We start from the raw sequence: 13,606 nt of genomic DNA, 5'->3' as shown, positions 1-13,606 counted from the left end.
GTCTATGTCTACGTCTGGAAATCCTCGGTTTCCAACACTAGCCTTAACCTTCCCCTCCCACATCCATTTATCTAACTTTTTATAATGCACCCATCCCCAGTCCTTGAGCACTTCTTACTATAGTATCTCAGTGCTGTCCAACATGGCAGAATTTGATTTTTATTTCTTTGTAATTTTTTACTGATAATATTGATGTTTATTTTTAAACATTTTTTTCCTCTTTCTATCATTTTAAATTTTCAGTTATCGGACGCTCTGGGGAGGATCAGATAATTATTTAATGACAGTAGACGTGATTCAAAAAGTAAAGCTTTATAACCATGAAAATACAAATTGTCGACATCACATGTCAAAATATACAAAGTAAACATCCTTAAATGAAATTCTAATAAGTTGTCAAGCAGCCTTTTTCTTACTGTGCCTATATGTACATTTTTATTATGAGATGGAAATATTTTATCATTGTTTTTTGGGTACCGTGAAATTGACGTTTACCAAAATGTAGCGATAACGGTCAAATCCTTCCAATCCTAATTTTGGGCTACAGATTCCTGCTGTCCCAGGAAAAAAAAACCTGAATACTGGCCTGTAACTGCGAACCTGTCAAGTACATGTCAGGAGAAGGCTCTGACAGTAGGATCCTGTAGCTTATGGCATAGTATCCCAAAGGCAGTGTCAGAAAGCCCATTGTTCAGGATATTTAAATATGCTGTAGGAACAGTCCTACGACCTAGTAGATCTTTGCTGTTTTCTGAATTCTGATTAAAGACTTGAGGCCATTGTCCCCAACCTCTGATGTTGTTGCTGTCTGCGTGTGGTCCATGGAAGTTCCTATCCTATCCACATGTGACTTTGGGCTATCTAAACTCCTCAACCTCCCTAATGTTGATCAGGGAATAACTTTTTCCGTGACCACTCTGGATATAATAATGGCTATGCATTCCCCAAACGTCATCAAACCTCAAAAGGTAGGCCTGAAGAATAGACGGTGGGTTACATCATTGTTCACACAAAAGACAAATAGTACAGTGCGTGTATTGAACAGGAAGTCATACATTTTTTTCATGTCATAGGCAGTCGGGTAAGAGGAGGATCAGTGACAATGAGGCGATGATTATCTTTAGAGGTGGAACATGTACTATTTTTAGGCTTGCTGCAGTTCGTGTTCTGAACAATAACATTTTGATATTCTGAAATAATTTGCTGCAAACGTCCTGGGAATGGCTGCAGCTGGTAAGAGAGAATGCAGTTTAAAAATGAAAGGAATAGGTCCTCTCCCAGAACTCTCCAGCTACTCTCGCACGTGACACTAATTAGTTTTACATATTCTTCCCTTAAACTGGCAATGATCCACTTGCATAATAGAACCACTCTCAGCCACCCACACGCATGTCCTTTCCTGTGATGGTGACTGAAAGGCCTGCATTGCTGCTCAGATTTAAACTTCATCCTTAGCTAGTAGCATCAGCATTTAAGTACACAACTGTGAGATGCAAAGGGTGCTCTGCTACACACTGCAGTACTCAGGTTACCTTGTGAAATGCTATTGAACACACTGAGATGTTAACTTGTCTTTCTGCAGCTGGGGGGTTTACACTTTTATTATTGAAAATGATTTAAATGATGTCCTATGGTGGTGCCTAATCCCCAGTGCTTCTTCAGGATATCTCACATGTTGACCTAGTTCTGTGTAAGTAAAAGCAGGATGAATGTGAGCTTAGCTGAAAAGGAACCATTTTCTGCATGACTGTTGTGATGCATACTACTGAGCTAGTTAAATAAATGCTGATGAGGCAGCTCAGCTCCTCTCAGAAATCTCTCAGCACCCTCCAGGATCAGACACTACCAGTAAGATGCAGACAAATGAGGGAGTTCAGAAAAGCGCAGCAAAAACTAGTAAGGGGCTAGAAGAGCTGATTTCTGGGGAAAAATTAAAAGAGCTAAATGTATAGCTTGTCTAAGCAATTGCTAGAAGGAGAGACTAAAAAGACTGTTTATATTAGGAGAGGGGAAATGAGAAAATAATAAATGGTTTAGAGCAGTGGTCTCCAAACTTTTTTGATCACACACTCCTATCAGTAAATATTTTTTGAGCACACATCCCCTGCCACACCGAAGCAAAAAAGAAAAGAAAAAAAAAGGGCCGCTCGGACTCCCGCCTGATGAAGCAAAAAAAAAAAAAAGTGCTTCCCCTGCCACGCACCCCAAGGATCCTCTTGCGCATCCCCTGCAGTGTGCACACCCCACTTTGGAGACCACTGGTTTAGAGAAGGAAATCAGGTGATCCTAGTTACCATCTCTAATGCAACAAGACCAAGGGAATGTTCAATGAAAGGCAGCAAATTTTAAAAATATAACACAGTCCATGATGTGGCTGTAGGCTTATTGCCACATGCTGACCTTGAGGAAAAGAGCTTATCAGGATATTAAAAAAAAGGGTTATTTATATGGATAATGAGAACATCCAGGGTTATGTTAGATAGGATTAAAAATATTTTTAGAAGGGCTGTATGGCCCTGATCCTACAAACAAGCATGTGCTTCCCTTTACTAGCATGAGTAGTCCTGTTTGTGGTAGTAAAATTAAGCACATGCACAGATGTTGACAGGATCAAAGCCTATATGTCCTCATGCTTCAAAGCATAAACTAGCCACCAACTGATGGGAGTTGGGAGAAACTTCCATTTTGGGAAAAGTATCCCATTAATTGTCTGCTGCGGGGCTTCTCGTACATTCTGCTGAAGCATCTCCACCAGCCATTGTCAGAGAGAGATTGTTGGACTAGATGATCTGACTCAGTATGGCAATCCTTTTGTCCCTGTAATAACCACCTATGAAAATTTGTAGGGTTCAAACATCAAAAGAAGAGAGGAATTATTTCAGAGAGTGGTACAAGGAGTTAGAGGAGTCATGGGATGAAGTTAAGAGAAAGTTTAGGCTGTCAGGAACATTTCCTGACTAAACAATACTAGCGTTTGGAATAATATCCCAATGGAAGTGGTCAAATTTTAACGTTAGTTTAATGATTATATTTATGTAAAAGATGTAATTAGCTGTGGATTTTTAAAAATAATTTAAAACTAGACTAGAGGAAAGCAGTAAAATACAGATTCTAAGGCCAGAAGGGACTGTTGTGATCATCTGCATAGCACAGGCCAGAGAACTGCCCAAAATAATTCCTTGAGCAGGTCTTTCAGAAAAACATCCAATCTCGATGTAAAAATTGTCAGTGATGGAGAATCCACGTTGATCTTTGGTAAGTTGTTCCAAAGGTTAATTACTCTTATTTTCTGTCTGAATTTGTCTAGCTTCAGCTTCCAGCCATTGGATTGTGTCAGACCTTTCTCTGCTAGTTTGAAGTGTTCCCATTATTAAATATTTGTCTCCATGTAGATACTTTTAGACTGATCAATTCACCTCTTAGCCTTCTCTTTGTTAAGCTAAACAGATTTAGTTCCTTGAATCTTTCACTGTAAGGCAGGTTTTCTAATCCTGTAATCATTCTCTTGGCTCTTCTCTGAATCCTCTCCAGTTTATCAACGTTCTTCTTGACTCTGTGGGTACCAGAACTGGACACAGTATTCCACCTATTCTACTGTTGAATAGTATAGGACCCAAGACAGACCCCTGTGGAACCTGGTAGATGTGCCTGCCCAGTTTGACAGCAAACTGTTGATAACTCTTCTGAATACCTTTCTTCAGCCAGATGTAGACCCACTTTGTAGTAATTTCATTTAGACCTCATTTCTCTAGTTTTCTTATGTGAGTGTCATGTGCGACTGTGACAAAAGCCTTACTTAAATCACGATATATCACATCCACTATTTCCACCCATTCATTATGCGAGTAACCCTGTCAAAGAAGGAAATTAGGTTGGTTTGCATGAATTGTTCCAGACAAATCTATGTAGGCTATTATCACCCTATTGTAATCTAGGTTCTTATAAATTGCTTTTTTAATAATTTGTTTCAGTATCTTTCCAGGTATCGAAGTTAGGCTGACTGGTCTATAATTCCCAGGTCCTCTTTGTTCCCCTTTTTACAGATAGATACTATGTTTGCCTTCCTCTGTCCCTATGGGACCTCACCTGTCTGCCATGAGTTCTCAAAGATAATCACGAACAGTTCCAAGGTGGCTTCAGCTTAAAAACCTAGGGTGAATTTCATCAAGTCCTACCAACTTGAAAACATCTAACTTACCTAAATATTTTATAACCTGTTCTTTCCCTATTTTCCTATACTGATCTCTTGTAAAGTATCACTGTGAGCTGTTCAGCGCATGCTTTGCTCCATTCCAGAGGTGGCTGCGTGTCACTGTTAGGTGATGTATTCTCTGTATGGTTCTTTAAAACACTCTGGACTCCTTTGGGGTGAAATGGGCTCTAGAAATGTAGAAACTATGATTATCACTTCATTTTATTCAGAGAGGATGCACAGCAGCTATCATACTGCACTGCATAGCACATTGTGGATTTCAGTTACAGCTGGTAGATCTAAATTGAAAGGCAGAACTTTGGGATACAGAATCCTGGACTAGATGAGCTACTTATCTGATTCTGATGACTGAAAATGCTGAGGATCCTTATGTCTTCAAACACGTTTGTTTAATATAACGTGGTCTGCTGAGATTGTTTTCACTCCAGAATAACAGGATTTGCTGACTAATGAGAGAGACTGAGAGCCTAAGGAGCAGCAATTAAGTGTACAGGAAGAGGCTGATGGAATTGCCTTGAGCACATAAGGTGCAAAAAGGGAGAGAAACAAACTACTTTGAGGTCAAGTAACTCATCTTCATGTCTGTTAACCAGTAAAATCTCTAGACAGCAACTAGTGCATTCTGCAATTCCATGGCTGTAGACTTTGCCATCCAAGCTACTCATTATCAAAGACTTCAGCAGCTCCCTCATTGCAGAAGAAATCCCCAAACTTCCTTCCTAATCCCTGCCAGTCATAAATGACGTGAGTAGTGCTGTGCTGGTTGCATTATCTGTTTTCATACTTAATTCTTTGAAAACCTCCCTTTTTGAATCCACTTAACACTGTCCGAGAAAGTAGGGGCCTTGCTGCAGAATTTAGGCACACTTTACTAATAAATATATAGGGCATTTCCCATGGTAGAATGGATAGAGCTCTTGTTACAGCTTCACTGTCCTGGGTGATTTGCAGATAGAATATAGTGTTGTCTGTGTCATTACTGCAGGCTCTTTATCATGGCAGTAAAATTAAACATTCCTCTAATCATTTGAAATTCATTGCTCTCTCTACTGGAATGAACAAGATATTCCAAGAAGTCCTCTAAGGCTGTCATGTGTCACCCATAACAGTTAATAATTCTTTGCTTTTGGTTAGTAAAGAGCATGAAAAAACAAGTGTTCCATTTAGAAAATGTCCAGGCCAGCAAATGTCCTGCATAATTCTGTCATTTCAAAATAACATGATTTGCACTCCAGTTTCTGGGCTCTTCCCTTTATATAACTAATAGGAGCATTTCTCCTCCAGTATTCCATATTGTTAAGTTCCCTATGTACAAACTTCACATATTGTTTAATCACATTCCGTGGGGGTGGGGTGACCAAATAGCACATGAATTCTTTATTTTTTCAGATTTGTTCCTAAATCTGCGTGAGAATATTGGTCCTCAGACATTCGTTTAGCCAAGATATTTTCTGGGATTCATCGGTGTTTATGATAGTGGTGTGTGGGTTGTTTTTTTTGTTTTGTTTTGTTTTGACAAAACCAAGTCCCTGTATACTTGAGTAAACCCCTTAACAAGCACAGGGACCAACTTAGTAAAAGGCTCTGCATTGATAAAAGTACTTTGTGTATTCTAAGGAACTTTTCCTACTTGATTTCACTGCTCATATCAGAAATGAGGCAAATGCTCACTTTTGCAAGAGTGTGGAGAGGATAGATTAATTATCTGCAGAGCACTGTAAAATCAGATGGAAGGCTTGATATAAATGCATTGGGTGTAGTCCTCGCCTTGTTGAAATCAAATGGGACTTCTGCCATTGACCTCAAGGGAGCTAGAATTTCGCCCAGTCTCCATATGGGAGGGGGATTGAAGGGTGTTTAATTTATCATGGGGAGGGATAAATACAATTTTCAAGGCTCCATTGCTTGGAATATTTAAAAGTAAGGTTGTCAAAAAAGTTAATCATAATTAGTCACAGTTTTAACTGCACTGCTAAACAATAGAAAACCAATTGAAATTTATTAAATATTTTTGCATGTTTTTCTACATTTTCATATATATTGATTTCAGTTACAACACAGAATACAAAGTGTACACTGCTCATTTTATATTATTTTCATTACAAATATTTGCACTGTAAAAATAATAAAAGAAATAGTATTTTTCAGTTCACCTCATACAGATACTGTAGTGCAGTCTCTTTGTCATGAAAGTGCAACTTACAAATGTAGTTTTATTTTTGTTACATAACTGCACTCAAAAACAAAACCATGTAAAACTTTAGAGCCTACAAGTCCACTCAGTCTTGCTTCTTGTTCAGCCAATCATTCAAACAAGTTTGTTTACATTTACAGGAGATAATGCTGCCCCTCTTCTTATTTACGGTGTCATCAGAAAGTGAGAACAGGCATTTGCATGGCACTTTTGTAGCTTCCATGCTGATGATGTTTGTTAAAAAAATGTGTTAATTAAATTTGTGACTCAGCTCCTTGGGGGAGAATTGTATGTCTCCTGCTCTGTTTTTTACCCACATTCTGCCATATATGTCATATTACAGATGCTCCCCGACTTACGCAAGCATTCCATTCTGGAACTCCTTGCGTAAATTGGAAGTGCATACCTGACCGTTACATGCAAAAAAACCCCCCAAAGCTCCTATTTCTAGCTTACAGAACTTTTTCCTTAACTGCGGATTTGCATAAGTCGGGTTTGCATAATTCAGGGAGTGTCTGTATAGCAGTTTCCAATGATGACCCAGCATGTGTTCATTTTAAGAAAACTTTCACTGCAGATTTGACAAAATGCAAAGAAGGTACCAATGTGAGATTTTTCTAAAAATAGCTACAGCACTCTACCCAAGGTTTAAGAATCCGAAGTGCCTTCCAAAATCTGAGGGGGAGGAGATGTGGAACATGCTTTCAGGAGTCTTAAAAGAGCAACACTTTGATGTGGAAACTACAGAACCCGAACCACCAAAAAAGAAAATCAACTTGCTGGCGTATCTACTCAAATGATGACAATGAATATGCATTGATCCACACTGCTTTGGATCATAATTGGGTAGAACCCATTAGCAGCGTGGACCCACATCCTCTGGAATGTTGGTTGAAGCATGAAGGGACGTACAAATCTTTAGTGCATCTGGCACATAAATATCTTGTGACTGCAGCTACAACAATGCCATGCAAACACCAGTTCTCACTTTCAGGTGACATTATAAACAAGAAGCGGGCAGCATTATTTCCTGCTAATGTAAACAAACTTGTTTGTCTGAGCGATTGGCTGAACAAGAAGTAGGACTGACTGGACTTGTAGGCTCTGAAGTTTTACATTGTTTTATTTTTGAATGCAGTTATTTTTTATACATAATTCTACATTTGTAAGTTCAACTTTCAAGATGAAGATAAAGATAAAGAAATTTCACTTGTATTAAGTGAACTGAAAAATACTATTGTTTTTTACAGCGCAAGTATTTGTAATAAAAATAAAGTGAGCACTATACACTTTGTATTCTGTGTTGTAATTGAAATTAATATATTTGAAAATGTAGAAAACACTCCAAAATATTTAAAGAACTGCTATTATATTATTGTTTAGGAGCGCAATTAATCATGATTAATTTTTTTGAATCACACGATTAATTGCGATTGATTTTTTTAATCATTTGCCAGACCTATTTAAAAGTAGATTAGATAAAATGCTAGAAAATGTGCTTCAGGGAGTAATCCTGTAGTGGCCACAGAACACAGTTCAATGGCCTATTAGCTGTTTCATCTTAAATATTTATACTTCTGTTCCCAAACTATATTAGATGATAGTTGAAGTTGTTCAGTCTAGTCCAAAGGACATGTAGCATTATGCACATCACTTGTTTATGAGAAATATGGGAATCACTAACTACGGTTAATTAATAGTGCTGACACCAACGTACCCCAGTGGATGGGGAGTTTTAACTTAACTCTTTCTCTGTAGTGATACCTTGATGGAAAACCTGCCAGAAACTCTCACAAGCTTATTGTTATAATACACATGATATAAGTGGAGGGAATTTCCACAAAGAAACCTAGAGCAATTTGATAAATTATCATGCATAAGAATTTAAGAACCGTAAGAATGGTCATACTGGGTCAGCCCATGATCCATCTAGCCCTGTATCCTCTCTCTGACAGTGGCCAGTACCGGAGCTTCAGGGAAAATGTACTCTACCCGTTTGGAGTACTCTACCCCTGTTTACCCCTCCCAGCTTCTGTCAGTCAGAGGTTTAGGGTTTCTCTGAACACAGGGCTACATCCCTGACCATCTTGGCTAATAGCCATTGATGGACCTATTCTCCATCAACTCACCTAATGCTTTTTTGAACCCAGTTATAGTTTTGGCCTTCACAGCATCCCATAGCAATAAGTTCCCCAGGCTAATTGTGCATTGTGTGAAAAAGTATTTCCTCTTGTTTGAATTAAACCTGCTGCATGCACTTTTGAGTGTATCATGTATCGGCCCTTACCCACTACCGCACTGGTACTTTTTTCTTAACTTGAAAATTGACTTGTTTTTGAATATTTTGCATATGCTTGCAGCTACTTTTGTGGAGACACTGCATTTAGGAAGAGATCTGCTTTTAATTTTTGCTTGTGGCCTCTTCCAAATTTTATTACACACTTATGGCATACTGAGCTGCGGTATGGGCACCCTTTGGGAAAAATAAGACACTGTCACTTGCAGCAAGACAATTAGAAAATTGGTTAGGAATCTGTAACGAGAACTAATGAATCTCTAGGTAACTGTTCGCATCCACACTGTTTAGTGGCACCAGGTACTCTGAGTTTGTATACCATATAGATGTATTTGCAAATTGAAGTAACATTGTTAAACAGAAGGTAATTAAATAATGTACTGAAAGAATGTGGGGCTGTCTAGCCCAATGAAAATAAATGTCACTCTTCCAGAAACCCATCCCTGGTAGGTGTGGTTGTTCTCTTAGGCAGTGCACCTTAAGTCAGAATCAAATATAGGTATTCCAACTCCTGTAGGTGGGCTTTGTGGAATAACAAACCACAATGAGCAGGGACTAAAGAGTGTGTGTAACTGTATCAGAGACTTAAATTGAAACTCAACTGCTAGACATTTGTTGTGGAGAAAAAAATCCTAGCTTTGAGGTGGGAGTGCTATAAAAAGGCTTTTTGCTTAAAGGGCAAATATTTGATATTTGCATCAAATGAGTGCTGTGCTTTTCTTTGTGCCTTCACAAGAGAAGACTCTTCAGGCAGAGTTCAACAGCAGAACCGAATGCATTATACTGAATGGCTCACTGATGTAAGCACAGGAGGAGAATCAAGCACTTGAGTTGATCTCTCTCCAACTTTGAACAATTCTATTATTTCCCATTTTTTGCGAGTTCTGCATAGCATGGCTAGGCCTTTTAATTTTATTCTTCTAGACATGAGCACTAATGTCTTCTCTTGAACCTTGGGGAGCAGTGGGCTGTTGCCTGCTCTCCTGTCCCATCACAAAACATACACTAGAAATCAAGTCAAATGAAACATGGCAAAGATGAAACTGGTCATAAGAGGTGTAAGGTCCATTTGTGGTGAGTGCCAGGAAGGTGACACTGTTGCATAGTCTTGCATGGTTTTTTTCCCTAGTGTTAGCAGTTTCTGAAGACATGCTGTGATGTTAGTTTTGTGATGCATAGTCTATTTGGGCATTCGCACTGTGCCTGCATCTCCCTAAAAATCCTTATTTACCCCTTGGTGCAAGGAGGCCTGAAGCTGCAGTTGAAGGGCCTCTTGCTGCAAGCACATGCTTGAGTAACTTGATTAGTATACTTAATCTTATTGACATCAGTGGATCTGCTCATGTGAGTTAAGTTACTCATTTTTGTATGCATTTGAGGATTGGGTCCATAGTCATTAATGAATCTTGTATTAGTTTGGCCACTTGCAAATCAGGAGTGATCATCTCATTGTATCACCAGCCAGTTACAGCACAGTTAGTATCACACACAGCCCTATCTCATACAATATTCTCAGCTGGCCTATATTAAAGCCTTATAGAGAATCCTTCTTTGGCTCAGCTCTCTCACCACAGACATGGTTCCTCACTGTCCTGCCCCTTGTGTAATCACACTTGTGCAAAAGAGGTGTTACCCACTACACTGTCACAATAGTAGTGTTTTACACATCCTTTGTACAGGCGCGAATGGAGAAACAGGCCATGCACATTTTTTCACGCATCTCATCTGACTCTAGGCTCATACTGCCCAGGCTTTATAACTGCCCTAAGGAGTGGAGTGCAGAGGAAATTGCCATATGTCAGTCATCAGAGGAGCCAGGGCTTTGAAGATCTGTCAGTCTCTTATTCTTAAAAGCACAGAGGTTTACACACTGAGTTCAGTCACTGCTTCTACTTGCTACATTTGATCGTGAAATAGAGAATTTCCAGTACAGCACACTCCAGCCTTGACATTTTGCATTGGTGTCTGGAGTGAGGAATTCTGCACATAAGCCTGACCATGTTTTTCTCTCTACAGGTCAAATCAAGAGAGAGAACACTTCCAGATGAAAGGGAGTTTTGTGCTGCTGTCAGGACAATAACAGAAGCTGTCAAGCTAAAACCATCAGATCTTAAATACCATTGTGCCCATAAAAAAAATGGAATGCATGGTCTGTACAGGCTGGTATTTAAAGACAAGCATTCTGCTAGCAAAACAGGTTTCCTCCGTTCGGTATCAAAGGAGCCCATTACAAATGTTGTTAATGCCACAGAGGTGATCAGTGAACTGCAAATGGAAGAGGCCACTCTGAAGAGGGAGCTGAAGCGGCTGCAGGAAGAGTGCAGACACAAGCTAGATGAGATTGCAGAAGGGCTGGTTGGAGTGATTTGTATCCCACCTATGAAAAGATAAGTTCTCATCAAGAAAGGACAAGGGCATAGGGCTGTTTGATCAGAAGACGTATTATAAACCATTGCCTGAGAGTGGGTAAAATGAAGATCTGAATGTGGTTCTAATTCTCAGCCTTGAAAACACAATTTGTCACTTCTTTATAATATGCATTGGGGCCAGAACACTGCACTCTTAATGGTTCTGTCTGCTGCCCTTTATTACTTACCTTACCAATTAAATTCTGCAGCAGGTGTTAGAGGGGGGTGGGGTGTTTTTAAATCTCTCCTTCATCTAGCTTTCTGATGCTCCTGCCTGGTACAGGCTCACTTTAAGAACTCTCTGTTTCTAGACACACAATATTTGCAGGTCTGCAGACTGAAATACTAATTACATTCAACATTTATCAGCAAGTAAGAGTATTTATAACTAATAAAAAACCAGGAACTGAGCAGAGATAAGTGTGGCCTTCGATGCTGAAAGGTATGCAAAGCACCAAGAATGAAATGTGCAGGAAGGGCTGCTGTTTAGTTCAGCTAGTTCCATGTTGTGCGGCAAGGCACAGAATACATACATTTATCACAAAACAGATACAAAATGCTTAGTGGCAAATAAAAGTGACATCTTCTTTAGTCACAGGCATAATGCTCTTCAAATGATCAGATTCTTTAGGGAAACACCCACTTTTATTAAACTATGTATTCAGTTATGAAGCACAGTAATATCATTTCTATATTCACTAGAGAATGCTTCTGCAAAATAGAAATAAGGCCTTAAATTCCAGACTTTAAGAAACCCTATAGTCTGCCTCTGGAGACTTCCCCCCAGAATGTAAAGCCTTTCATGTGGCATTAGCTTTTCGTCACTTTCTGCTTGCTTTCAGTAAGAAACTGCTTTTATTCTTATGAGTTTTCCTTCAGAAATAAAAACACACTTTGCTTTTCATTTGTGAATTGCAATGAGCAGCAGGATTACCTTGGTTTGGATTTCTGTCTATTACTCCCAGCTCTTCGGTTTGGGTGATTAACAGTTGCCTGTGACTCAAGAACCAAAAGTAAAAGTGCATTTAAGGACATCATCATGTTCATGTATTTGTATTAGCATCATCACTTTTGTGAGATGAAGTAAGGTTGTGGGGGGAGGAACAAGGGCTGACACTTCATTCCACTGCCCTTTTGGGAGTCATTTACTACTATGCAAAGTTGGTATAAAATGCTGCCAGATCTGAATTCTCTGCTGAGTCGCACTGTCATTGGCATTTCTCAGGCATTGTGCACAGGTGTCAATGACGACTCCAGGTGTAAGACAGCGGAGAACAAGAGCTGGGTGCCCAGCCTTGGCCCAACTGAAAGCCATGTCATCAACCTACCAGGGATGGCAGTAGTGCACCTCATTTGCATAACATGGGACATAGTATAGCCACCAATATCTTCAGTATGGAGGTCTCACCTCGTTCCCCACAGACCAAAGCAGAGTGGGGTGCAGTGGCATGTGAAGCCTTTGTGAGCCATGCTGGAGGCTGCCTGGGTTCCCATGTACTGGGGTACCTGAGTGCACTAATAGAGTAATCCAGCTACTGTGGCAAGGAAAATGTGTGCTCTGCCCATACTATGGCCAGTGCTCACGGTAGTGTAGCCTTGAAACTAGCCAATGCTGAGAGAGAGTTTAGTTCTGTGCGTAAGCCCCAATGAAGTAGAGAGAATGACTATTAAACTAACCCCCAAACTCTTCTCCTGGGAATACGCCTCATAGAACATGTCCAAATGTCCTGCACAGACCTGGTTCTGCACTCTGCAGCTCTAGCTCATATCTAGCCTGTTACTCACCCATCATGTCATATTGCTGTATGCCACGCTTCTGTCCACTTAAGCTAGCAATCATCACTCTGGTTTCAATACCAGGACATGAACTCATTTCCTAACTGCAAATATTTGTCAGTATACAGTAGTTACAATGCAGTGTGTTTTTAATATTCATCTGACAATCCCATTTCAGTCTAGACTGGAACTAGCAGAACATGGGTGCCCTGCTTGACCCTGATTATTTTCTCTCTGGAGAAATGTAAAAAATGTGTTGCTATAAAAACAGTTACAGAGAGTCCTGGGCAGCTGTATTTATTGCATGACACGAGCAAATCATATTCACAAACGAGCTGTGTTATTGAAAGGATGCTGTCAGAACAAACATTAAATCCGCTATTACTGGTGCTGGCACTGTCACCTAGCAATGTTAAAACTGGAATCATCTGAAAAACCACTTGTCTCTGTACCATTGATGCCATTTGGTTACTTTTTGCACCTGAGAACATCTGGGCAATGAAACTAGCCAGTTTAATTTTCTTGGCCTGATTTCCAATGGCCTTGCATCTCGTGTACTCATTTGCGTAATGTTAAAAGTAGGTTTAAATGCTGCCACCGCCATGAGTGTAGAGTTCTTCGAGTGCTTGCTCATGTCTATTCCATAGTAGGTGTGTGCGCTCGCCACATACACCGGCGCTGAAAGTTTTTCCCTCAGTGGTATCCATAGGGTACCAGCT

The 13,606-nt window shown here is 39.8% G+C and overlaps 1 protein-coding gene across 1 annotated transcript in view; it reads left to right on the top strand.

Annotated features, from left to right (window-relative positions):
- The window catches only part of TEDC1 (tubulin epsilon and delta complex 1), a 186,968-nt gene extending 173,968 nt beyond the window's left edge, over nucleotides 1–13,000 (top strand). The window contains exon 8 of the mRNA XM_030573362.1: nucleotides 10,720–13,000. Within this exon, the coding sequence (XP_030429222.1) occupies nucleotides 10,720–11,094 (375 nt within the window). The 3' untranslated portion in view covers nucleotides 11,095–13,000. The remainder of the gene's footprint in view (nucleotides 1–10,719) is intronic.
- Nucleotides 13,001–13,606: the final 606 nt, after the last annotated feature.

Source organism: Gopherus evgoodei, chromosome 8 (assembly GCF_007399415.2).
Source record: "Gopherus evgoodei ecotype Sinaloan lineage chromosome 8, rGopEvg1_v1.p, whole genome shotgun sequence".
NCBI lineage: Eukaryota > Metazoa > Chordata > Testudines > Testudinidae > Gopherus > Gopherus evgoodei.
This window is presented reverse-complemented; position numbering and strand designations above follow the sequence as displayed.